Raw genomic sequence first — 27684 nt, forward strand, 5'->3', positions numbered from 1 at the left:
AGTAATCAGTGATTCCGTTCTGCTTTGTTAGGAGACATTCCACCTTGTTGTGTATTCTGTGTTGTCTATAACAACTGCCTTTGCTGTGATCCTGTGTCTCTCTCTCTCATTATTGACATGATGTGTATCTCTCTCATTTCTTGAGTCTCAGACCTGAAATAATAGCAATCCTGCAATTCTCAAAAAAGGAGGGGGGTGTCTTTGCATCCTTTGGCCCATCAGAGTTTCTCCTGTTACATCCGAAGCCCCCTCCTTTGTGAGATTCGCCAGATCACTGTTGGGTTGAGTCAAACAGGGGGCCCAAGACATGAGGGGGAGACATGCAGGATGCCACGTTTCTCCCCCCCATAGCGATGTAAAGCTACGGGACATGGCCATTGTCTCTTGGAGACAGATTTGTGGATTGAGATGCTCTGCTACGTGAATGCTCTCAGGCAAAGTGGGCTGGTTGAGGGAGAGATTGCATCACCCCCAACCTGATTGACATCTATGACCCTGCGAGTCAGAATAAAAGAGGGGCTGTAGGAACAACCCCTCAGATGCACCAGAAGAAACGTTAAGCGACCACGTAACAGCAGACGGTCATCGGAAACCAAGCCACGTGCATTCAATTCCGTGGCTGGAATTGGTGGCTGAAACCACGGAAAACAGCTTTTTAGCTAACAACAGGGAAACCTGCTCCCCTGACTCAACAGATTGACATCATAAAAGACTTGGGCAAGTTTAAACCGCATCACTTTTAAACCCAACAACGCTGCAGCTTGAACGAACTGATAGTGACTTATCTTTCCATCTGACAATACAGTAACCCCTAGACAATGATAGAGTTATTTCTTATGGGTTATTATGATACCCGCGCTTAGATTTAGTATTGACGACGTATATTATCTGTATGTTTGCATTAATCTTCTTTTTGTGCCCTTTATCAATAAATACTTTTAAAAATAGTACCATCAGACTTCAACGGACCTCTCTAGCTTTGCTGGTAAGTGATCCAGTTATGGGAATTTCGTAACACTCCACATTCGTACCACCCCCACCCTTCTAAGGATTTTTACCACAGGTAAAAATTAACTAATACAGAGTCTTACAGAATTTCAGAATCTAACACAATACAAAAGAGTTTTCACTACAGAGTAATACAGTTATACATTCAAGTTAGCACCTAAACAGTTAGCGATTACATTGTCACTTCCTTTAATATCTTAATATCTTGTACCTTAATAAATTCCTGTAGCATCAGAATCCAATTTAATAACCACCTATTTTTATTCCTTTTCTTCAGCAAAACAAAACTAAAGAGTTGTGTCTTAGCTTATGTGTATATTACAAAAGTTTATGCAAATACTAATCTTTATTTTACTTTCAAACTTAACAGTCAATCTTCCATGGTGTTGTCTTTATTATTTACATGCTTTGTCAAAATCCCTTAAAACTGGATCCTGTTATTTAAAGTGGCATCCGGTCAACCCTCGCCCCTTTTCCAGTTAACTCCCACATGGTTAGCTTGCTTACCTGTGTGGAATATGCTTTTGCATGCTCCTTTCATAGGAGTTATTTTATCAACAATGTTTTCCAAACGTAGCCCATTTTCTGAACATCCACATGATTCTTTATTTTTAAGCAAGTCATTAGTTTTATCTTCAGGACCCTTCATTCTATTAGTTTTCAGTTTAATATCTGCAAGTGATCCTTCTTTGTCCAAACAACATTTCAAATTCTGCCTCTTCACAGCACACCCTTGAATAACAATAGCGTGTGGGGCACCTTTACATTCTAAATCAAACTGTAATTGATTCACAGGCACCTTGGTAACAAGCCATTGTTTCTTCAGCCTGGTTACTGCTTCTGACACGTTTGATTTGGGCTGCCCGGAAAAAGGGTATGATCAGCTTTCAAGATTTTAATTCCGTATTCTGGATGTTATGAAGCCCGTAACTGGGTTACTTACCAGCAAAGATAGAGACGTCTGTTAGAGTCTGGTGATACTATTTTTAACAGTATTTATTAGTAAAAATACACAAAAATAATATCAATACCAATATACAGATAATATACGTCGTCAATACTAAACCTAAAAGTGCGGGTATTATAATAATAATCAATAAGAAACAAGCTCTATCATTGTCTAGGGGATAATGAATTGTCCAATGGAAATCTAAAGTTCATTTCAGTTCACACAGGCTGCCATCATTTGTTTGTCGCTGTGCTGCAACAGAGAGAGAGTGAGAGAGAGAGAGAGAGAGAGAGAGAGAGAGAGAGAGAGAGAGAGAGAGAGAGAGATAGAAGAATAACTTGCTGACTTACCTTGGTACGATCTTGGTCCGTATCTGTCCTTTAGCTAGACTGTTCCGTGGAGGACTCGCCACCCAGGCAAGGATGGACACACACACACACACACACACAAGCCCCCCACTGGTTTCATACGTTTCTCCTGGTGTGTCTGAGGGGTGTTCCCCAGACCCCTTTTTTATCCTCACTCAGATGTCAATCAGGTTGGGATGATACAATCCCTCAACCAGACCACTCTGGTTGTCCCCTGAGGGGTTTCAATGAATAGTACAGTACTCAATACACAATTCCTTCTCCAAGAGACAATAGCAGTAATCAGTGGTTCCGTTCCGCTTTGTTAGGAGACATTCCACCTTGTTGTGTATTCTGCGTTGTCTATAACTACTGCCTTTGCTGTGATCCTGCGTCTCTCTCTCTCTCTCTCTCTCTCTCTCTCTCTCTCTCTCATTGTTGACATGATGTGTATCTCTCTCATTTCCTTGGTCTCAGACCCAAAATAATAGCAATCTTGCGATTCTAAAAAAGGAGGGGAGGGGACTTTGCACCCTTCGGCCCATCAGAGTTGCTCCACATTCGTAACATGGAAGACTATAGTCTCGAAGTTTTAAGGGCAAGAATGGCTTTTAAATCGGTTATGTCAGAAATTCATCAGGAAGGCTACAAGCAAGCGCTGTTATTTCCAGCACAATTGAGAGTTACTCTCAAAGATGGGACTTATCGGCTGTTCAAATCTCCAGCAGATGCTCAAAGATTCCTTGAAGAATAATACATTTTTTTACTACGGGTTGACTAATGTAATAATTAGTTTATAGATTTGGATCTTTTATAAAATGATTTTTTTACGTGATGGCTTACTCGTATATCTTACACACGGAAAAAGTCCGTTTTTGGTTTATTCTGAGTTTATTCTTTTTATATTATTATTCTGTTAGTTTTGAAAGTAACTCATTAGGGTTTTCTTTTAAGTTCATATACACTTTTTTATATTTTTAACATTTAAATATTAAGATTTTTTTAAATAAAAAACTTTTCTAAGATGTTGTTTCTTTTCCCCGAAAGACCTTAGTGCTTGGATGCATCACATCCATTTTGATGTGTCTGAATAAGTTTAAGGACTTTCTTTTAAAACACTAATACAGTATTATCCATTTATGGGTTATATTGTTTTAATTGTTTTTGTTTTATATATATATAATACTAATTTTATACTTTAATATTTGTTATACTAACCCTTTCTTATAATATGGGTGGTTGGTATCTTTCATTTAACTTTTTTGTTTCAGTTGCCATCTTGAGACATGGGGGTAAATTTAGTATTAGATCATTTGCTTGCCTCTTTTTGGCTTTTTTCTTGGGGTTTTGAGGGTGGAGGGAGGGGGATTTTTCTTTTTGCTTGCTTCATGCTTAGTTTTACTTCATGGGCTGATTCGAAACTACAAAAATGGTTGCAGTGTCATGACTTCCGGTCCCTCTTCTGGATTCATGAGTTCATCTTATTTTTAACCTTATGTGTTAATTGTAATAAATATTGGCAATATGGATAAGATTATTAATTTTGTTTCTTGGAATACTAATAGTTTAAATCATCCGATCAAACGGAAAAAAATATTCAAAGTATTCCACAGAATGAATGCTAATATTATCTTTGTACAAGAGACTCATGTGATGAAGGTGGATAATCAATGTCTTTTTTAGGTTTTGGAAAGGACAACAGTATCACTCGAATTCCCAAGCTAAAGTAAGAGGCGTTTCCACTTTTATAGATTCTTCAACCTCCTTTATACACTATGAAACAATTTCAGACCCATAAGGTAGATTTTTGCTTATTACTGGTCTACTTTTTAATCAAAAAGTTGTTTTATTTAATGTTTATGCTCCAAACATTGATTGTCCTGAATTTTTAAGTGTCTATTTACATCTTTTCCTAATTTGAATCAGTACATGTTGATAATTGGTGGGGATTTTAACTGTTGTTTAAACCCCTCCATGGATAGATCTAAGCCCACCCAAGCTCTTCCGAATAAATTGGCTTCTCTTATTAATTCCTTTATGATTGATTCTGGAATTTTTGAAATTTGGCGTTTTTTATACCCCAATGACAAAGAGTTTTCATACTTTTCTCATGTTTGTCATAATTATTCAAGAATTGATTACTTTTTCATTGATCACCATTTACTTACAGATGTTATTGACTGTAAATATGACTCCATTACCATTTCTGGCCATGCACCTTTGAAGCTATCTATTAAGACAATGGACTCGTCTACTAATGCTAAATCTTGGAGGTTCAACTCTATTTTACTGCAAGACTTAGACTTTCTTAATTTTATTAAACAACAAATTGATTTGTTTTTCTCAACAAGTTCTATAGCAGAGATCTCTAGTGGAATTTTATGGGACACTTTTAAAGCATTTATTTTTTAGACAGATTATTTCACACTCTGCTGGAGTTAGGAAACAAACTAATTCTAAAATATTAACATTGGTTGATAAAATCAAAGCAATTGATAAGATTTATTCAGTGACCCCCAGCAAAGAACTTTATAAAGGAAGAGTTGAACTTCAAATGGAGCACAGTTTGTTATTATCTTCTTCAATTGAAAATCAGTTAATTAAATCTAGAACCCAGTTTTATGTATGTGGTGATAAGTCTGGCAAATTATTGGCTAATCAATTGAAAACTGCTCCTGTTAAACGACAAATTACTAGGATTCGTAAACGAGATGGCACTCTGACGATCGACCATAAAAAGATAAATAAAGCCTTTCAAGATTTTTATAATTCTTTATATCAATCAGAATTTGTTGAGGATTCTTCTATAATAGATGAATTTTTAAGAAAATTGAATATCCCAAAATTAACAACAGAGGATAGTGTATTCCTAGATGCACCTATTACGGAAACTGAAATAAAAGAGGCTACTTTTTCAATGAATTCCGGTAAAGCTCCTGGTCCGGATGGTTATACTGTAGAATTTTTAAAATCCTTTTCCTCTATACTCTCTCCTTGGCTTTGTAAAATTTTTAAAGATGCGTTAACTATAGGTAAATTGCCACAATCTTTTTATGAAGCCTCTATTTCTTTAATTCTTAAAAAAGATAAAGACACCACTGAATGTGCATCCTATCAGCCTATATACTTGCTGAATACGGATTTTAAGATTTTTAGTAAAATTTTGGCCACTAGATTAGAAAATATATTACCTCGAATTATTTCTGAAGATCAGACTGGATTTATTAAAAACCGCTACTCATCTTTTAACATTAGCAAATTAATTAATATTATTTATACTCCTTCACCCAAAATACCAGAATGTGTCATTTCCTTAGATGCTGAAAAAGCATTTGATAGAGTTGAATGGCCATATTTATTTAATACGTTGCAGCATCTTAATTTTAGTTCAAAATTTATATCATGGATTAAATTAATATATTATAAACCCTTGGCTTCGGTCTTTACCAATAATCAAAGATCTTTTTTCAGTTATTCCGTGGTACAAGGCGAGGCTGTCCTTTAAGTCCTTTACTATTTGACATTGCTTTGGAACCTTTAGCTATAGCCATTCATGAATCACCTAATATTTTGGCTATTACTCATGGGGAAGGGACGTATGTTATCATTATATGCTGATGATTTGTTACTATACATATCCGACCCTGAGAGATCTATTCCTGCTATTTCGTCCTTGCTTGCTCAGTTTAGTAACTTTTCTGGTTACAAATTGAATTTTAATAAGAGCGAATTATTTCCACGAAATATGCAAGTTCCAATTTATAAACATTTACCATTTAAAGTTGTCACAGATTATTTTACTTATTTGGGTATTAAAATTACCAAAAAAACATAAAGATTTATTTAAAGTTAATTTTTTACCTTTAATTGACCAAATTAAGCAACTTGTTACCAGGTGGTCTCCATTATCTTTGTCATTGGTTGGTCGAATTAATGCTATTAAGATAATGGTATTACCCAAATTCTTACATTTATTTCAAGCATTACCAATTTTTATTCCTAAACCTTTTTTTGATATTATTGACTCCAAAATATCTTCCTATCTGTGGCAGAATAAAAATCCTAGACTAAGCAAAAAATATTTACAGAAGCCTAAGAAGGAGGGTGGTTTGGCTTTGCCAAACCTGAGATTTTACTATTGGGCAGTTAATATACGATATTTAATATTTTGGACACAAGAATCGACTATAGCAGCTTGTTCACAATGGGTAAATTTGGAATGTAAATCTGTACAAGACTTTTCATTGTTTTCAATTTTAGGATTTTCACTTCCTTTTTCTTTATCTAAATTGAATAAACAAATAACTAATCCTACAGTTAAACATATATTGCGAATATGGTTTCAATTTCATAAATTTTTTGGCTTGAATAAATTTATCTTATCAAGTCCTGTAATATCTAACTTTTTTTATCGGCCCTCTTTTATGGATCAAGCCTTTGTTTTGTGGAAAGCAAAAGGTATAACATGTTTTCTTGATCTATTTTTAGATAATAGTTTTATGTCCCTTGAATAGCTATCTAATAAATATAATTTACCTAAAACTCATTTTTTTAGATATTTGCAAGTTAGAACTTTTTTGAATAATGAGTTACAGTCTTTTCTGAAATTATGTCCATCAGACATTACAGAAAAAATTTTAGCTCTGAATCCTTGTCAGAAGGGTTTAGTAGACATCATTTATAATATGATCATGAAAATACAGCCAGAGGTATCAGAAAAAATTAAGAAGGAATGGGAAAAAGAACTTCATTGTCTTATACCCACTGAGCAATGGGAGAAAATTAACTAATTTTCAGATTCCAATCTGAATCCTTGTTAATGTAATTTCTGCTGTTATGATTGTCTTCATCTTTGCCTCACCATTCCTTTGCAAGCCACTACCATCATTCTATCCGTGTCAACTCGCTGCCATCATCAACATTCAATAGGTATTCCCAGTTTATGTTTTTTTTATTTTAATTTGGCCATGTTAATGATGGATAAATACTTACGATGCAATCTTTATGAGTCTGAAGGCAGTGAAGCCTTAAATTCTAATCTGGCTAAAAAATGGAAATTGCAGAGCATGTGTCAATACAATGTTACATACCTGTAGTATGGTTTTATTCCATTTCTGTCAGATTAGCAATGCCCTATGTTTCTCATTTGTAAGACCTTAGAAACTACTAGGCTTACCCATAGGCCTCTATTTTTTAAGCTCCATGTACCTATCCAAAAGTCTCTTAAAAGACCCTATCATATCCACCTCCACCACCATTGTTGGCAGCCCATTCCACGCACTCACCACCCTCATTCTCCAGCACTCCAGGGAATACAGCCCAAGAGCTGCCAGATGCTCTTCATATGGTAACCCTTTCATTCCTGAAATCATTCTCATGAATCTTCTCTGAATCCTCTCCAATGTCAGTATATCCTTTCTAAAATGAGAAGCCCGAAACTGCACACAATACTCTGTGTGGTCTCATGAGTGCCTTATAGACCCTCAACATCATATCCTTGCTCTTATATTTTATTCCTCTAGAGATGAATGCCAACATTGCATTTGCCTTCTTCACCACAGACTCAACCTGGAGGTTAACCTTTAGGGTATCGTGCACAAGGACCTCCCAAGTCCCTTTGCATCTCTACATTTTGAATTCTCTTCCCATTTAAATAAAAGTCTGCCTGTTTATATCTTCCACCAAAGTGAAACCATACACTTTCCAACATTGTATTTCATTTGCCACTTCATTGCCCATTCACCTAAACTAAGTCTCTCTGCAGGCTCTCTGTTTCCTCAACACTACCCACTCCTCCACCTATCTTTGTATCATTGGCAAATTTAGCCACAAATCCATTAATCCCATAGTCCAAATCATTGCCATACATTGTAAAAAGCAGTGGTCCCAACACCGACTCCTGAGGAACTCCACTGGTGACCGGCAACCAGCCAGAATAGGATCCCTTTATTCTCACTCTCTGTTTTCTGCCAATCAGCCAATGCTCCACCCATGTAACTCCCCTGTAATTCCAAGGGATGTAATCTTGCTAAGCAGCCTCATGTGCAGCATCTTGTTAAAGGCCTTCTGAAAATCCAAGTTCCACCACATCTACTACATCTCCTTTATCTCCCCTGCTTGTAACTTACTCAAAGGTTAGTCAGGCAGGATTTTCCTTTCAGGAAACCACACTGGCTTTGGTCTATCTTGTCATGTGCCTCCAGGTACTCCATAATCTCATCCCTAACAATCGATTCCAACAACTTCCCAACCACTGATGTCAGGCTAACAGGTCTATAGTTTCCTTTCTGCTGCCTCCCATCCTTCTTAAATAGCGGAGTAACATTTGCAATTTTGCAGTCATCCGGTACAATTCCAGAATCTACCAATTCTTGAAAGATCATTGTTGATGCCTCTGCAATCTCTCCAGCTACTTCCTTCAGAACCCAAGGGTGCATTCCATCAGGTCCAGGAGATTTATCAACTCTCAGAGCATTAGGCTTCCTGAGCACCTTCTCAGTCTTAATTTTCACTTCATGTACTTCACTTCCCTTACACTCTTGAATGTCCAGTATACTGCAGATAACTTCCACTGATGCAAGATATACATTCAGTCCTCTGCCTTCTCTGTATTTCAACTCCTGCTAAAAACCATCAAACCCAAGGATCACATTGATATTGAAACTGCCGTACTGCACACAGGTACAGTGTTTAAAGACAAATAAAAATTTAAAGCAGAATCATTTTTCTCATGTTAGCATATGGTAGACATGTTTTTACACTATGGGAGAATCAGAAAGTATATTGAGCCTAAGAGGGGCATTGTCAAGTATGAAAGTGCTTTAGGGGGGTGCTGGGCTAAAAAAGATTGGGAAACACTGCCTTAGTGGTTTAACTATTTTATCCCAAATGATTGTTTCAATTCCAGAGCATTACAACCATATATCATGATGAACAAGAGTGGAAATGTGTTTGTTTCATGCAAATGAAAAATAGGATTTTATGACAACCATTCTTGGAATGATAGTACTCAAATTTTGTTAATGATACGGACACAATTTCTAAATTAGCATATGACTCCATTCAAAGAAAATTGTCGATATGGAGGAATTAAAAAAAGTAAGAAATTAAGACATTGGCAGAATTAGCTTAAAATAAGTGAATTATTTTCAATGCAGAAAAATTTAAGGTCTAATAAACTGGAAAAAAGAATGAGGGCAGATATCAACTACAAAATAGAAAAAAAATTATGTTAGATAGATGGAGATTTTTTCAGCCTTGTCACTTTTATTACTATGTCAATGATGAATGTGATCAATGAGATAACAGTTGGATATTTACAAGGAACTTGTTGATGTTCCACATTTGCATTGAAGAAGCACTCTGGTTAAGTAGCTGAATAATACAAACCTTGCTAAAAATAGGAACAGAAAATGTGATGACAAATGGGAAAATAAAGCTTTATTTGTTACATGGACAGGTATCCCCCACAATCCGAAGGTAGACCGTTCCTATGAAACCATTTCTAAACAGTAATGTCGTAAAGCGAAGAAGCAATTACCATTAATTTATATGGGAAAAATTTTTAAGCGTTCCCAGACCCAAAAAATAACCTACCAAATCATACCAAATAACACATAAAACCTAAAATAACAATAACATATAGTAAAAGCAGGAATGATATGATAAATATACACCCTATATAAAGTAGAAATATTGTAGGTATGGTGTAGTTTCACTTATCAAAATCGGAAAGACAGCGAGCCAAAATCGATTTAGAGAAAAAAAATCAGCACATACATGCATGGGTACGTACATGCATATGTAAACACATGCGTACGCACGTACACACATGCGCACACAACTGCCCACACAAGGCTTCAGTCATTGTAGACTTTCTCGGGGTAAACACACATATAAAGCGGGCGTCTTTTTCTCGTAAAAGTGAAAATCCGCTTTGGTTAGTGAAAACAGGTACTAATGCAGGTCTTTCATAACAACGAGTTGTTGTAAAGCGAATGTTCGAAAAACTGGGGACACCTGTATATCAAAACATGCAGTGAAAGGTGTCAAATGGTATATGTGTAATTATAAATTACACAGCCCTGAAGTGGAAATTCTCTCAGAACAATTTTCAGAGACAAATTCCATCAATTTCCCACAGCACCTACATTTTATTCACGTCTGAGCCAGAAAGCACTAAACTTCTGTAGCATACTAAACACATTTTTACCTTAGTCTGGAGTCTTCAGAACTTCCAGATAAGGAAGAACCTTATAGTTCAGGCGAATAGAAAGAGGGAATGAAACAAATTTTAACCTTCTGATTGTTAATAATTCAGTTGCCAACTCAATAAAAGTTACCAGCTTGAATAAAACAATATTGCTTTGATATGAAATTCGAACCTCATTCTTGAAAGTTCAGTCTATGATAAAGGGATCAAAATCGAGAATACAAGCATAAAGCAGGAATAATGTTTATTTTTCTGATTCTTTGTCAGAATCTGGCCAAGTCTGGCATGTATCATACATCACCAGATGCATTGAAGTTGTACTGGAATTTCCTGTAATCCTGTACAGCCGTTATAGAAGGTAATTAAAAGCCAATTATAATTGGTGTGGGATTGGAATAATATATATGCCAGACAAAGTAATAATCAGTTGGTTTTTTTATGCCAATTGCATTAGCCAGCTTTTAATTTCTTTTTAAATTGACCTAAATTTTTCAAACTATTCTAGTTTGGTTCAATTCACATTCTCTAATTTATTTATCCATTTTTCTACATCATTTATCCAGTAATACAACATGACTGACCCCATCCCTTTTAAAAGTAAACAACAATTCTACAGTTCCATCTGATGCCTATCTCTATCGTTGTAAACTTAATAATAACTCACTTGTAAAATTTGAATTGAAAATAGAATTCTTCACAGGTTATTTCTCCAATATACAAATTATTTATGCTCTAATTTATCATCACAATAGAAGCCAATGTACAGAAAGAAAAGCAAAACAATTGAAGGAAAGACAGAAATAGTCCTGCTGTAATATTTAATGAAGCAGTGGTTTGTCAGATTGGTCCAGAAAAAGGCTTGGACCCAGACGTGACTAACTCTAGTCACATACTAGGGATTCAACAGTGTCTGTGAAATCTGCACAAGAGCATCCACCAAGCATGGTTACTGGCGTAGGACTGAGCTCAGCAAGAAGTCTACTGGAAGTTCTTATCCCTTCAATGAGACTCAATATATAGTCACGAGGAAATCTGCAGCTGCTGGAAATTCAAACAACACACACAAAATGCTGGTGGAACACAGCAGGCCAGGCAGCATCTATAAGCAGAAGCACTGTTGACGTATCGGGCCAAGACCCTTCGTCAGGACTAACTGAAAGGAACGGTACTAAGAAATTTGAAAGTAGTGGGGAGAGGGGGAAATGTGAAATGATAGGAGAAGATCGGAGGGGGTGGGGTGAAGCTAAGGGCTGGAAAGGTGATTGGCAAAAGTGATACAGAGCTGGAGAAGGGAAAGGATCATGGGACAGGAGGCCTCGGGAGAAAGAAAGGGGGTGGGGGGGAAAGCACCAGAGGGAGATGGAGAACAGGCAGAGTGATGAGCAGAGAGAGAAAAAAAAACAAACAACTAAATATGTCAGGGATGGGGTAAGAAGGGGAGGAGGGGCATTAACGGAAGTTAATGTTCATGCTATCAGGTTGGAGGCTACCCAGCCCGTATATAAGGTGTTGTTCCTCCAACCTGAATGTGGCTTCATCTTGACAGTAGAGAAGGCCATGGATAGACATATCAGAATGGGAATGGGACGTGGAATTAAAATGTGTGACCACTGGGAGATCCTGCTTTCTCTGGCGGACCGAGCATAGGTATTCAGTGAAATGGTCTCCTAGTCTGCGTGGGGTCACACCAATATATAAAAAGCCACACCAGGAGCACCGAATGCAGTATACCACACCAGCTGACTCACAGGTGAAATGTCGTCTCACCTGGAAGGACTGTCTGGGGCCCTGAATGGTGGTAAGGGAGGAAGTGTAAGGGCAGGTGTAGCACTTGTTCCGTTTACAAGTGCCAGGTGGGAGATCGGTGAGAAGGGTTGAGGGGGACAAGCGGATAAGGGAGTCGCGTAGGGAGCGATCCCTGTGGAAAGCAAGGAAGAGGTGGGGAGAGAGAGATGTGCTTGGTAGTGGGATCCCGTTGGAGGTGGCAGAAGTTACGGAGAATTATACATTGGACCTGGAGGTTGGTGGGGTGGTAGGTGAGGACGAGGGGAACCCTATCCCGAGTGGGGTGGCAGGCGGATGGGATGAGGGCAGATGTGCGGGAAATGGGAGAGATGCATTTGAAAGCAGAGTTGATGGTGGAAGAAGGGAAGCCCCTTCGTTTAAAAAAGGAAGACACCTCCTTTGTCCTGGAAAGCCTCATCCTGAGAGCAGATGTGGCGGAGATGGAGGAATTGGGAGAAGGGGATAGCATTTTTGCAAGAGACAGGGTGGGAAGAGGAATAGTCCAGGTAGCTGTGAGAGTCTGTAGGCTTATAGTAGATATCAGCAGATAAGCTGTCTCCAAAGATGGAGACAGAAAGATCAAGAAAGGGGAGGGAGGTGTCGGAAATGGACCAGGTAAATTTGAGGGCAGTGTGAAAGTTGGAGGCAAAGTTAATGAAGTCAACGAGCTCAGCATGCGTGCAGGAGGTAGCGCCAATGCAGTTGTCGACGTAGTGAAGGAAAAGAGGGGGATGGATACCCGTACAGACTTGGAACATGGACTGTTCCACAAAGCCAACAAAAAGGCAGGCATAACTGGGACCCATGCGGGTGCCCATGGCTACAACAACATGGCAACATCGACAGTGCTTCTTCTCATAGATGCTGCCTGGCCTGCTGTGTTCCACCAGCATTTTGTGTGTGCTGTTTCAATATGTAGTCAGATCAGATTCAACTCCTGATAATGAGTTTCATAGGCACTGTTAAGGGCTCAAGATTCAGATTGTGCCTTCCTTTTTTTTAAGAAAAGAAAGCTATCAGAATAAGTAGAAAGAACAATAAAGGAATGGAAGTATCCTCACATTCTTCTCTCCCAACTTTACAGTTTCTTTGATATATCAGAGTTCTAAAATGGGAATATGGTCATGCTTGTCAGTGGATAACTTTGATCTGTACACTGAAAAATGTAATATTCAGAAGCTGATCCTGCAGTTTATAATTATATATCTCTATGCTGAAGCCAAAGAGTATCCAGAGTGAATTTTCAAAACCGTTGAATTTAAAACCAAATATAATAATTGTGGTTACCTTGCTATCTTCTGTTGCTCCAGGGAAGAAAAGTCATCATCTGAACAAATATCTGATTCCACTTGCTGCACGAATTCTGGAAGTTTACTACTACCATGTCCTAGTCTGCTTGGAGTAAAATAAAGCCTTGAAGCATGTTGCAAATCAATGGGCAGTAGGTGACTAGGTTCAGCAACACAAAGATGATGGATTGTCTGATATCCTTGATCTCTAGGGAAAAATCCACATGAATAAAAAAATAATGCTTGCATTTTACAGCACAAATACACCAATGTAATAAATTATACTTAAAGTTTAAAAAAAATTTGTTAGCAGCTTTTAACTTCTAAAAAAAATCTTGTGCATAAATACTTGCAAAAATAACACTTGTTCCTGAAGAGTTGTGTTGATTCTGTGCTGCAGGATTCACCCATGCTATTTAAATTAATGCAGCTTGGCAAACTAGTGTAAACATTGTGAAATCATGCAGATGCAGGGAGAAAATGGCAGAAAGAGAAGCTTCTGAGTGGGGGTATGTACACCCAGTTAACTGTGTTCTCTTCACACCTGAGGATGAAGTAAAGGTATATTTACTGTACAAAGATGCCAGGAGATTGGTAACATCTAGAAAAGCTTGCAGGAGCTTCATAAGATATTGTTCTTAAGAAGTAACTCAACACTCTCCTGCATGCATTACTAGAATGCTTCTGAGTATGTGGAACTGTACACTACTTATAATACCTACAACTGCAACATTCAGACCACCTTGCCACATATACAGCTAGCCCAAAATGGCAGTTTTATAATCTTTTATAATCAATCAAGAATCATGGTTTCCATGAACCAGACAATGGGAATACTGTGGAAGTGGATGAGAGATACAACAATATCTACAATATATGTACTTTTCACTGGAACATTTTTTATTTCCTTATTTGTTAGGTTCCTCTTAAAGCAGACACACTACAGAGTTAAAAGAAATTGTACTGAACACAGCCATCATCTTACAGAGTCCCTTGGTGCTGGCCCTAAGCTCATACCACCCTTTTGCATCCATCATCTTGACAACTTTGGAGCATTATCACTGGGATAGTTTTGCAAAGCCAAGCTGACCATGAGCCATAACCAGCTTCAGGTTCACACAAAGACTGCCTGGATGACCACCTGACAGCTGCTACAATAAAGTTCAAAGTTCAAATTAAATTTATCATTGAAGTACATATATGTCACCATATACAATCCTGAGGTTAATCTGCTTGTGGGAATTTTTAGCAAATATAAAGAAACAAAAAAACACAAGCAAAATAATAAATAAATAAGCAATGTACTGTTTATTGAGATCATGAGATGAAGAGTCCTTGAAAGCGAGTCCATATGTTGAAGAAACGTTCAGTGTTGGAGTGTGGGAAGTTGAGTGTTGTTATCCTTTCTGGTTCATGAGGCTGATAGTTGAGGAGTAATAACTGTTCCTGAACCATGGTAGTGTGGGTCTTGAGGCTTCTGTACCTCCTTCCTGATGGCAGCAATGGGAGGAGAGCATGGCCTGAATAGTGGGGGGGGGGGGGGCGGTCTCTGACGATGAATGCTGCTTTCCTGCAACAACGCTCCCTGTAAATGTGCACAGTGATGGGAAGGGCTTTATGCATGATGGACTAAGCTCAATCTACTACGTTTTGCAAGTTTTTTCCGTTCAAGGGCATTGGTGCTTATATAGCAGGCACTATCAAAAAAGACCTTTTTCACCATTTCCATGTATGAGAGATATTTGGAAACAGTTGAAAAACAGTAAATTTATGCAAACACACATTGAACTATTGTTAATTAATTTAAACTGTTAACCACCATGATTTTTTAAATTATTTGTTCACAAGATGTTAATCTGTTATTCCATCATAAACTGAGGGAGAAAATTTTAAAGTTTACCAATGACTTTTTCATTTTATTTATTCAAATCTTAGTTAGGAAATAAAAGGTTAGAAATTGACCTGCTACTGAGGCTATACTAAGGTCACTGAACATTCATCTCCTGGTTTCCTTTGGTTAATTTTGACAAATGGGTGTCAGTTTTGGGGGCAAAGAAAACTCAGAATTCCAAAATTACCAAAAAGAGCTGGCTCAAATGCCAACAGAGTTCATGCACAGTTCTTATTTTATTCATTTATAGTTTGAAGAGAAGGCAAAACCAGCATCAATTATCTAGAACTAATTGCCCTTGACAATGTAGATGTGAACCCTCTTTTTGAACTCTGAAATCTAGGTAGTAAATGTTTATAGCTGTAAGCATTGATGTTTTAGGATTTTGAGCCAATGATGAAGGAATAGTGATGTATTTTAATGTTGGGATGTTGTGAATTTTTGAGTAGAGCTTACTGATGGTGCTTTTGTTGATCAAAGAGGTTGTAGATTTGGGAATGTCATTACGAACTCAATGTGTTGCTACAATGCATTTCACATGGTAAACAATGCAACCATAGTATGCTCAGAGTGGGGGTAATGTTTTGCTACCTTAAGAGGTTTATGAAATATGTATTTCATTATCCTTCCATCACTACACTACTCCACAACCTACACTTTAATTTTAACTTTCTTCTATTATTAAACAACCCAGAATGCATTGCCTTACACTTTGGAGAGAATGCCATTTACCACTCTGTACACTTCCTCATCTAACCAGTCCATTGATACCTTATTGTAACCTAAAACTTTCTTCCTCACTATTAACTACAGTATCACTTTTGCTGCATGTGGAGCCAAAGGATATGAGTGAGGTTCTAAATAAGTACCTCATGTATATTCAGCATGGGGAAGAACATGGAATATATTAACTTTGGGGAAGGTTGTATTGATAGTTTGGAACATTTTAGTACTAGGGGAGGGGAGTTGTTTACAGACAGTTTGGAATACCAAAGTTTGATGAATTCCCAAGGCCAGCTGTTATCAACTCGAAGATATCATGGGAAGGAAGGAAGGAGATACCTGTTTCCTAACAGAGATTTTGTATCAGAGGTCACAGTGACATAAGTGTGTATAAGGGAACACTTTGAATCTACAGATCATAATGCCATTAGCTTCAAGATAATTATGGAGAAGGATAGAACGGATCCTTGGGTTGGGATTGCAAATTTTGTAAAAGGTTAATTTTGATGTATCAGAAAGAATCTGGCAAGTGTGGATTAGGACAAGTTGTTTTCTGGCAATGGTGTACTTGATAAGTGGTAGGTCTTCAAAAGTGAAATGTTGAGAGTACAGAGTTCATATGTTCCTGTCAGAATAGAAGGCAAGGATAACAGGTTTAAGGGACCTTTGTTTTTGAGAGATATTGAGGCCCTGGTTAAGGAGAAGAAGGAAGTACATAGCAGGTATAGGCAACAAGGAACAAAGGAGGTATTTGAGGAGTATAAGAAATGTTCAAGAACACTTAAGGAGCGCTAAAGAAGGCATGAGGTTGTGCTAGTAGACAAGGTGGAAGAGAATCCCAAGGGTTTCTACAGATATATTAAAGGCAAAAGGATAGCAAGGGACAAAATTAGCCTCCTTAAAGATCAGAGTGGTCATCTATTCATGGAGCTGAAGGAGATGGGGGAGATCTTAAATGGGTTGATTGTATCTGTATTTACTTAGGAGATGGACACTGAGTTTATAGAAGTGAAGCAAAAGAGCAGTGAGTTCACGGACCGTATACAGAGTACAGAGGTGGAGGTCCTCGCTTTGAGGCAAATTAGGATGGATAACTCCCCAGGGCCTGACAAGGTGTTCCCCTGCACCTTGTGGGAGGTTAGTGCATAAATTGTAGGAGCCCAGCAGAAGTATTTAAAATGTCCTTAGCCACAGGTGAGGTGCCAGATGATTGGAAGATAACTAATATTATTCCATTGTTTAAGAAAGGCTCTAAGAATAAGCCAGGAAATTATAGACCAGTGGGCCTGACATCAGTAATGAGTAAGTTATTGGAAGGTATTCTAAAGGACTGGATATATAAGCAGTGTGATATAGACGAGAACTGATTAGGGATAGTCAACACAGCTTTGTGCATGGTAGGTCATATCTAGTCAATCTCATAGAGTTTTTTGAGAAAGTTACCAGGAAAGTTGATCAAGGAAAGGAAGTGGATTGTCTACATGGACTTTAGCAAAGACTCTGACAAGGTCCCACATGGGAGGTTGGTCAAGAAGGTTCAGTCACTTGGCATTCAGGATCAGATAGTAAATTGGATTAGGTATTGGGGTTTTGCAGAAGTCAGAGAGTGGTAGAGGATGGTTTCCACTCTGTCTGAAGAATTGTGGTGTACCATAGCGATTGGTGTTGGGTCCATTGTTATTTGTCATTTATATCAATAATCTGGATGATAATATGGAATATTGGATCAGCAATATACAGATGACACCAAGATTGGGGGCATAGTGAACTGCGAGGAAAGATATAAAGCTTGCTGCACGATCTGGAACAGCTGGGAAAATGGGCTGAAAATGGCAATGGAATTTAATGCAGACAAGTGTGAAGTTTAAACACAAGGAAATCTGCAGATGTTTGAAATTCAAACAACACACACAAAATGCTGGTGGAACACAGCAGGCCAGGCAGCATCTATAAGGAGAAGCGCTGTCGACGTTTTGGGCCGAGACCCTTCGTCAGGACTAACTGAAAGGAAAGATACTAAGAGATTTGAATGTAGGAGGGGGAGGGGGAAATGCGAAGTGATAGGAGAAGACCAGAGGGGGTGGGATGAAGCTAAGAGCTGGAAAGGTGATTGGCAAAAGTGATACAGAGCTGGAGAAGGGAAAGGATCATGGGACAGGAGGCCTCGGGAGAAAGAAAGGGGGTGGGGGGGAAAGCACCAGAGGGAGATGGAGAACAGGCAGAGTGATGGGCAGAGAGAGATAAAAATGAACTAAATGTGTCAGGGATGGGATAAGGGACGAATCAGGGTGGGACTTACATGGTGAGCAGTAGGGCACAGTGGAGTGTGATAGAACAGAGTGATCTGGCAATACAGATCGTAATTCATTGAAAGCGGTATCATAGATGGAGAGTCATTAAGAGAGCTTTCAGCACATTGGCCTTCATAAGTCCCAAGTATTGAGTACAGGAGTTGGGATGTCATGTTAAAGTTGTATGAGACATTAGTGAGGCCTAATTTGGGGTATTGTGTGAAGGAAAGATATTAGCAAGATTGAAAGAGTACAGAGAAAATTCACAAGGAGATTACAAGAACTTGAGGACCTGAATTATAAGTGAATTTGAGGGCTGGGTGAAAGTTAGAGGCAGTCGATGAAACTGACGAGCTCAGCATGGGTACAGGAAGCAGCACCAATGCAGTTGTCAATTCACCCAGCCCTCAAATTCACTTGGTCCATCTCAGACACTTCTCTCCCCTTTCTCGATCTCGTGGTCTCCATCTCTAGACAGACTGTCCATTGACATCTTCTATAAACCCACTGACTCTCATAACTACCTCAACTATACCTCTTCCCACCCTGCCAAATGTAAAAATGCTATTCCCTATTCCCAGTTCCTCCGTCTCTGTCACATCTGCTCCCAGGGTGAGGCTTTCCATTCCAGGACATCTCAAATGTAAAGAACTGTGGTTTCCCTTCTGCGGTCATCAATGATGCCCTCACCCACATCTCCCCCACTTCCTGCACTTCAGTCCTCATCCCATCCTTCTGTCACTACTACAGGGACCGTGTTCCCCTTGTCCTCACCTACCACCCCACCAGCCTCCGGATCCAGCACATTATCCTGCGCAACTTCTGCCACCTTCAACAGGACCCCACCACTAAGTACATCTTTCCCTCTCTATCCTTCTCCGCTTTTCACAGGGATCGTTCCCTCCGCGACTGCCTGGTCCACATGTCCCTCCCCACAGATCTCCCACATGGTACTTATCCCTGCAAGCATAAGTGCTACACCTGTCCCTACACCTCCTCACTTACCACCATTCAGGGCCCCAAACAGTTCTTCCAGGTGAGGCAACACTTCACTTGTGAGTCTGTTGGGGTTGTCTATTGTATCCCATGCTACCGGTGCTGCCTCCTCTACATCGACGAGACCTGACGCAGATTGGGGGACCACTTCGTTGAGTACCTCCGCTCGGTCCGCCACAACAGACAGGATCTCCTGGTTGCCACCCACTTCAACTCTGCTTCACATTCCCATTCGGATATATCCATACATGGCCTCCTCTACTGCCTCGATGAAGCCAAACTCAGATTGGAGGAGCAACACCTCATATACTGTCTGGGTAGTCTCCAGCCCCTTGGTATGAACATCGAATTCTCCAACTTCCGGTAATTCTCCTCCCGCTCCTTTCCCCCATCCCACTTTCACTCTGCCTCCTCTTCCAGCTGCCTATCACCTTTCTCATGATTCTGCCTTCTTCTACTACCCATAGTGCTTTCCCCTTACATTCCTTGTTCACCTTTCCTACCTATCCCCTCCCTGCTTTCCCTCCCCCACCCCTTTGTCTTTCCTCTGATTAGCTTTTCACCTGGCACCTTCTTTATAGGGCCCTGCCCCCTCCTTCTTCAGTCCCCAGCCCGAAACATTGACTGCTCGTTTAACGGATGCTGCCTGACCTGCTGAGTTCCTCCAGCTTGTTTATACATGATAGATTGGGTAATGCAAGCAGGCTTTTTCCACTAAGGTTGCTTGAGGTCATGGGCTGACAGTTAAAGGTGAAATATTCAAAGGGAACATGAGCAGGAACTCCTTCACGCAGAAGATGGTGGAGTGTGGAATGAGCTGCCAATGGAAGTGGTAGATGCGAGTTAGATTTCAACATTTAAGAGAAATGAAGATAACTACATGGATGGGAGCGGTATTGAGGGCTATAATTTGGGTGAAGGTTAATGGGACTAGACAGAATAATAGTTCGGCATGGACCAGATTGGCCAAATGTTCTGTTTCTGTGCTGTAGTGTTCTCTGACTCTATGTAACTTCAGTATAGTTGTTGAGTTCTACTGCCTTTGGCCCAACTCATCTATGCTGACCAAGATGCTCATCTATGTTCATCCCATTTGTCTGCATTTAGCCTACATCTCTCTAAACTTTTCCTTTCTATGAAAACGTTCACATATATTTTGAATATTGTTATTGTACTGTACCTACCTCAAGCACTTTCTCTGATAGTTCCTTCCACATACCTATACTTTCTGCATGAAGAACCATATAACAAACAATCAATCATATAACAATCACAGCACAGAAACAGGCCATCTTGGCCCTCCTAGAAGTTGCCTCTCAGGTCCTTTTTACATTTTTCACCTCTCATTGTACACCCTTTAGTTTTTGATTCCATTTCCCTGGGGAAAAAGACTATATGCATTCACCTGCTTATGCCCTAATGATCTACAAGGTCACCCTCAGGCTCCTAGGTTCCATGGAATGAAGTCTAGTCTGCCCAAACTGCCAATACTTCTACAACAATATAAAACTAAATATTAATTCCTAACAGTTATCAACAGAGGAATTCAACCAGTGTACACTGCACGTTCTTTTGATCGATTGTGCACGAGCAAAATCAGTGCAGATAATGGACTGCCTTCATACACTGCTTCCTCCAATTCATCATTGTCATTGTAACACTGTAGCATTCAATACCTTCAAATTATTCATAGTTCCTAATTTGTTGAAGCAGTGAAATCATTTTCTTTTTACTCCTGGCCTTTTCTGGAATCTCCTAGTCTGAATGCTTGAAACCACAGTGAGCAAAACAGTTCTGAATTACCTTACTGGTAATTACCTTACTGGTTATTTCTCGCCAACCATGTGATAAAAACCACTGCTTTTTGAACACAAATACACACAACTGACACTATATAAAATTTGTTTGCTCTAAGGATGACGTAGTGCCTAGCAGCCACACAAATGCATGTGAAAGATGCTAGTTAGAAACTCTTTGACAACAATCTCCTGTCCCATTTAAGCAGCATAGTGACCCAAATAAACAATGGGAATCCTGGCTGTTTTCTGGATTATCTTTGTTCAAGAACTGCCTCAAATAAGTGGCTGCCCCAAATAACCAGAATCCATTATATTTATAATTTTCTATACATGACCCATAGCCTATTTGCATAAGGCTGAAAAAATATGACTTGTCAAACTTCTTTATATGCTGCTATTGGCCAAGAAAGAAAACATACCCCATTGTACCAACCAAATATTCCTTACATGATTAAAGCATTGAGTCAAGTGGCATAAATAACACCACCTTGCATAACTTGACTCAACCTGATATCAAATGCTTGCAAGAATATCAACATAGAATACAACCTTTTCAAATGTTGGTCAGGTAGACATACTCTCAACCTAATTAAATCATACTGTAAAAAGGATTTAATCATAAGACTTCATATAGTAACAATCTAAATCTTCCTATTCTAAACAATGTCCTGATGGTCACTTGAATATCACCTTCTCAGCTCATGAGCAATCTTTTCCCCATGAGTCTATTCTGAATTATGTATATGGGAGTGCAGACCATCTATGATCTGTAAGTACCCAAATAAAGACTGCTTTCCAATCAAATTCTTTCAGGGTGTATTGGATACAAAAGCTAAGATTTAAAAGTTTGGGAGGAAATAAGATGTGGCCATTGTAGAGTGCTGCTAATTATAAAAGTATTATTGGAAAAGAGCAAACAAAAGTTTCATTTAAACCACATGACCAACTGATGCATAAACAGTATCTAGATGAATAATTACAGCAATTGAAATCTATACACTGAAGCATCCAAAGTAAGGCTTGTAAGTTAAGATGTATTATTAATGTGAAAAAGCTTATATACAGAGAAGTGAAAAGGCAAGGAATCTAATTCATCCTTAGAGTTATTAAGTTAGAAGACTCAAAAATTCACTTTTTAAATCTTCGTAGGGTGCTATGGCTACCACAAATTCTGTAATTGCAAAGGAATTCTGAAATTGGAATAACCTTGCCTTAAGAAAACATTATCACAGTTTACTTGCAATAGAAATGTTAAAACCTGATCTTTGGTTCATTTGCATGTTGACCTACTGAGGCTACGTCCACACTAGACCAGATAATTTTGAAAATGCCGGTTTCGCATAAAAACGATAGGTGTCCACACTATGTGTTTTAAAAAAATATCTCTATCCACATTGAAATGGAGATTTCAGCAAATCTCCTCCTCCTGTGCATGCGCAGGGCACATCTCCCAAAAACAAGCCACATGTTTGGTGTCAAATCTCGCCGTAAATTGCGCATTTGTGTAGTTACAGAGCAGAAAAACAAAACGACAGACAGCTGTTGGCTTTCGTGCAGGAGAACTTAAAAGTAAAAGAAAAACAAATACTGGAGCGTATGGAGGCAACCGACAGGGAGTTCACGGTCAGCTTGACCCGGCTGACTATGAACATTGAAAAACTGACTAACTCTGTTGCATTAATAAAGCACCTTGTTAAATGTATAAAACATGTCTGCATCAGTATTATCTTGTATTTCCATACAATGTTACATTAAGCTGTTACACATCTATTGTCAGAGAAGTACTTGCATAAATAGGTAAACCACCTTCATACGAGCAAGGACAGAAAACAGGGCAAAGTGAGTATACTTATTTATTCAGTAAGTTATGGGTCAAAGTATTTGGTGAGTACATTTCTAATTCTTCTGGCATCAGCCTTGTTGCCATCTGTTCTGAAATTGTTAAGTTGCGTTCAAGAAAACAATGAAATAGCGTGCTACCGTCTGACAGCATTTTTTAGACTTCTCCGGTTATCCTGTCCACACTGATCCAGCCAATCTGGCATTTTCAAAAATACACACTTTGGAGAGCATTTCTGAAAAGCTCTGGTTTCGGGGGACAAAAACACCTTTTTAGTGTGGACGAAGGGTAAAAATGAAGAGAAAAAGTTTTGGTTACGGATTTATCCGGTGTAGTGTGGACGTAGCCTTAGTTAACATTTTTAGTAAGATCTTTTGGGCCAGGCTCTGCCTAACTACAAAGAACATCACACTACATTACAAAGATCAGTGATAGGACTGAGCTCATAAATCAAAAGACCTGCAAGTTTAAGTTAGCAATACTCAGAAGCCTTGGCCTTTACAAATGAGTACCTCTTGTCATTTTTAAAATTAACAGATATGCTATCTGCCAAACAAAATCAAAAAAAAAACATACAAATGTATCAAGGGGGGTTTCAATTCATGCATGGTTCTCTTCTTTCAGTATACCCCTCATATTATTTAGTTCTTTGAATCTAAATTTCTAACGTTGACATTATTTTAAGAACCACGCTTGCTTGTGCTGCCTTGAGGCACACAAAGTGCATTGGGGAGCAGAAAATAGGCAGTTGCCCTGTCCTGTTGTAGGACAGGACCACAACAGGAAATGGATGAAAATATTTCAGAAAAGGGCAAAATTACTTTTATGCCCAATTTACCGATTTTAAAAAAATCACATACAAGTTACATATACAAAATGCAGGAGGAACTCAGCAGGCCAGGCAGCATCTAGGAAAAGAGCCTTTTCCCAGATGCTGCCTGACCTGCCAAGCTCCTCCAGCATTTTGTGTGTTGCTCGAAATTCTCAAGCACATGCAGATTTTCTCTTGTTTGTGATCAAATACAAGTGAGTTCAGTTTCAAGGTTATAGAGTCTTAAACTATTTTTACTTTAGTTCATAATAGTTCTACACAAGACTCATTCTGAAGCTTAAAACACAGTATTTTACTTATTCTTTGGAGTCCACGTGGCCAGCACTGAAGTTTGTTTCAGAAGATTCTCATTCTCTTCAACACGGATTTGCTGGTCTCCAGCAGACTTCTTCAATGATCCAAATGCACTCCCTTTAGCATTAACTATATCAGAATATGTAACCTAGAAATGAGACAAAATATAGAACATGCAATAGTACAACATCACAACAGAATCTTGGGCCATGACACCTGCAGTGTTGTGATGTCAATTTAATATAATCTCACATGCCTGCATTTCCTGCCTGTCTAAAATGCCTCTTAAATGTTGCTATTATATCTGCTTCCATCAGAGTCCCTGGCAGCATTCTCTATGCACCCACCACTCTGTCTTAAAAAAAGGACTTGCCTTCCACATCTTTTTTAAACTTTCCTCCTCACCTTTAGTACTTGACATTTCCACCCAGAGAAGACGACTCGAACTATCTGTGTACAAAGATGTGCACAAATTCACAAAGAGTAGTGGGAGACTGGAGGATTGGGAAAACTTTAAACTTTTGTATCGTTCTGCACGGTGGAGGACACGTCTAATATGCCAAAGAATGATGTTATGGACGAAATGGGAGGTGAGGACCTCGATAAAATCACTCACTAAAGAGATAGTGGTGAGCAAACTAGAGAGCCTGAGGCTAGATAAGTCCCCCTGGTCCCGATGGGATGTATCCCAGGGTGCTGAGGGAATTAGCAGAGGTTATAGTAGACGCTTTGGTAATCATTTACCAAATTTCTCTAGACTCTGGGCAAGTCCCAGTGGATTGGAAGACAGCAAATGTAATGCCACTTTTTAAAAAGATGGGCAACTATAGGCCAGTTAGCTTAACATCTGTAGTCGGGAAAATGCTTGAAGCTGTCATTAAGGAAGAAATAGCGAAACATTTAGAAAAGAGCGGTTCCATTAGACAGACACAGCCTGGATTCAGAAAGGGCAGGTCCTGTTCGACAAACTTACTCATGTTCTTCGAGGACATAATGAGTGCAGTGGACAGAGGGGATCAGGTGAATGTCGTATAATTGGATTTCCAGAAGGCATTCAATAAGGTGCCACACAAGAGACTTATAAATAAGATGCGGATGCATGGAGTTGGAGTAAGTGTATTGATATGGATAGTGGATTGGTTAACCAATAGAAGGCAGAGAGTCGGTATAAATGGTGTTTCTCCGGTTGTCAGTCAGTGGTGAGTGGGGTGCCTCAGGGCTCGGTGCTGGGCCTGCAGCTGTTTACCATTTACATTGATGATTTGGAAGAGGGGATGGAGTGTAGTCATAGCAGAATTTGCTGATGACAGTAAACTGAGTGAAAAAGCAAATTGTACAGGGGATGTGGAGAGTCTGCAGAGGGATACAGATAGGTTAAGTGAGTGGGCCAAGGTCTGGCAGATGGAATACAACGCTGGTAAATGAGAGATCATCCCCTTGGAAAGGAATAATAGAAGAGCATATTATTATTTAAATGGTGAAAGATTGCAGCATGCTGTTGTGCAGAGGGACTTGGGGGTGCTTGTGCATGAATTGCAAAAAGTTGGCTTGCAAGTGCCTTCATTGTTAAAGGGATTGAATTCAAGTCAGGGAGGTCATGCTGCAACTATATGGGGTACTGGTGAGACCACATCTGGAGCAGTGTGTGCAGTTCTGGTCTCCATACTTGAGGAAGGATATACTGGCTTTGGAGGCAGTGCAGAGGAGGTTAACCATGTTTATTCCAGAGCTGAAGGGGTTAACTTATGAAGAGAGATTGAGTCGCCTGGGACTATACTCTCTGGAATTCAGAAGAATAAGAGGGGATCTTATAGAGACATAACAAATTTTGAAAGGTATGGATAAGATAGAAGTAGGAAAGTTGTTTCCATTGGTAGGTGAGACTAGAACTAGGGGACATTGCCTCAAGATCCAGGGGAGAAGATTTAGGACAGAGATGAGGAGGAACTGTTTTTCCCAGAGAGTGGTGAATCTGTGGAATTCTCTGCCCAGGGAAGCAGTTGAGGCTTCTTCACTAAATATATTTAAGATACAGTTAGAAAGATTTTTACATAGTAGGGGAATTAAGGGTTATGGGGAAAGGGCAGGTAGATGGAGCTGAGTTACAGACAGATCAGCCATGATCCTATTGAATGGCGGGGCAGGCTCAATGGGCCAGATGGTCTACTTCTGCTCCTATTTTTTATGTATCTACCCTACCTATGTCTCTCATAATTTTATCAAGTCACCCTTCAGCTTCCAACAGTCCAGAGAAAATTGGTTTGTTCAATCTCTGACTTTAGCCAATACTCTGCAATCCATGCAACATCTTGGTGAACCTTTTATTCACCCTTTCCAAAGTCACCACACCCTTCTTGTAATGTAGCAAACAGAACTGTACATAATACTACATACGTAGCCTCACAGAAGTTTTATACAAGTGCAAACTGATTTGCTAGCCTTTGTACTGAATACACTAAGCAGTGAATCCCTGACAACGTCCACTGAGTTCTGATAAAAATATTTTTCTTCGACTCATCTTTGGTCCTTCAACTAATTACCCTAATTTGAGGTTACCTTGTTATTTAAAAACTGAGAAGCAGGTCTTATTTTTTTACTTCCCCTCCACTCAGTCCTTTCATATTGTTTAATCTCTCCTCAACTTCAATTATTTGAAAGAGAACAACCTTAACCTAGCCAATCTTCCCCAATAATTAAAACTCTCCAGGCCTAGGAACATCTGATTGCTGTCGTGTTCTTCTTGCATTAAATCTGATTTATTAAACCTTGTTTACAAAGTGACATCTGTGAAAATACTGTTTCAGCATATCTGAATAAGATTGTTTCTGTTGGTGATCACTGTGCTTTTCACCATCAACTCTGAAGTTATTTAACTGAAACCAAAACATGAAGTAAACATCAAATCTGTATTAAAATGCATCTTGAGTTAAAAAATCATAATGATCATTTTTTATAAGTTACAGTTCATAACAAAATGTGTTCCTTCAGTGGTAAATAAGTACAAAATATTAAATTAAAAATAATACATTTATAGGTTGTATTTGTACTGTATGTAGATTCCATTCGGTTGAATGGTATAAAATGCATTTTAAATAAAAGACAACTTCACAATGTTTATAACATCCTTATAATTACAAGTGAAATTTTCACCATTCTTCACAGCACTCATATATGAAGAGCAAGGCCCCAATCTTTTGCAATCATGTTAGCTCATCACCTATTTCTAAAAGCATTTTTAAGTGTCCCTTAGATACAATCGTCATTGAGAAACCAATTCCAAGCTGCTCACCAAAACTGGAGCAATTCTGATGAAATTCATTTTCTTGTTCTTTGACTGTGGGTCTGTAGATTAGAAACTTCCAGTTCTCAACTGGGTATCTTTTAAATTTGATCATTTTTTGCCTCATTTTCCTTTTTTACAGTGAACT

The 27684-nt window shown here is 38.9% G+C and overlaps 1 protein-coding gene across 1 annotated transcript in view; it reads right to left on the minus strand.

Annotated features, from left to right (window-relative positions):
• The window catches only part of ttc6 (tetratricopeptide repeat domain 6), a 283236-nt gene that overhangs the window by 198347 nt on the left and 57205 nt on the right, over positions 1 to 27684 (minus strand). The window contains exons 5-6 of the mRNA XM_059956588.1: positions 24259 to 24404; positions 13589 to 13798 (exon numbers count right to left, since the gene is read on the minus strand). Of these exons, the coding sequence (XP_059812571.1) occupies positions 13589 to 13798; positions 24259 to 24404 (356 nt within the window). The remainder of the gene's footprint in view (positions 1 to 13588; positions 13799 to 24258; positions 24405 to 27684) is intronic.

This window comes from Hypanus sabinus, chromosome 2 (assembly GCF_030144855.1).
Source record: "Hypanus sabinus isolate sHypSab1 chromosome 2, sHypSab1.hap1, whole genome shotgun sequence".
NCBI lineage: Eukaryota > Metazoa > Chordata > Chondrichthyes > Myliobatiformes > Dasyatidae > Hypanus > Hypanus sabinus.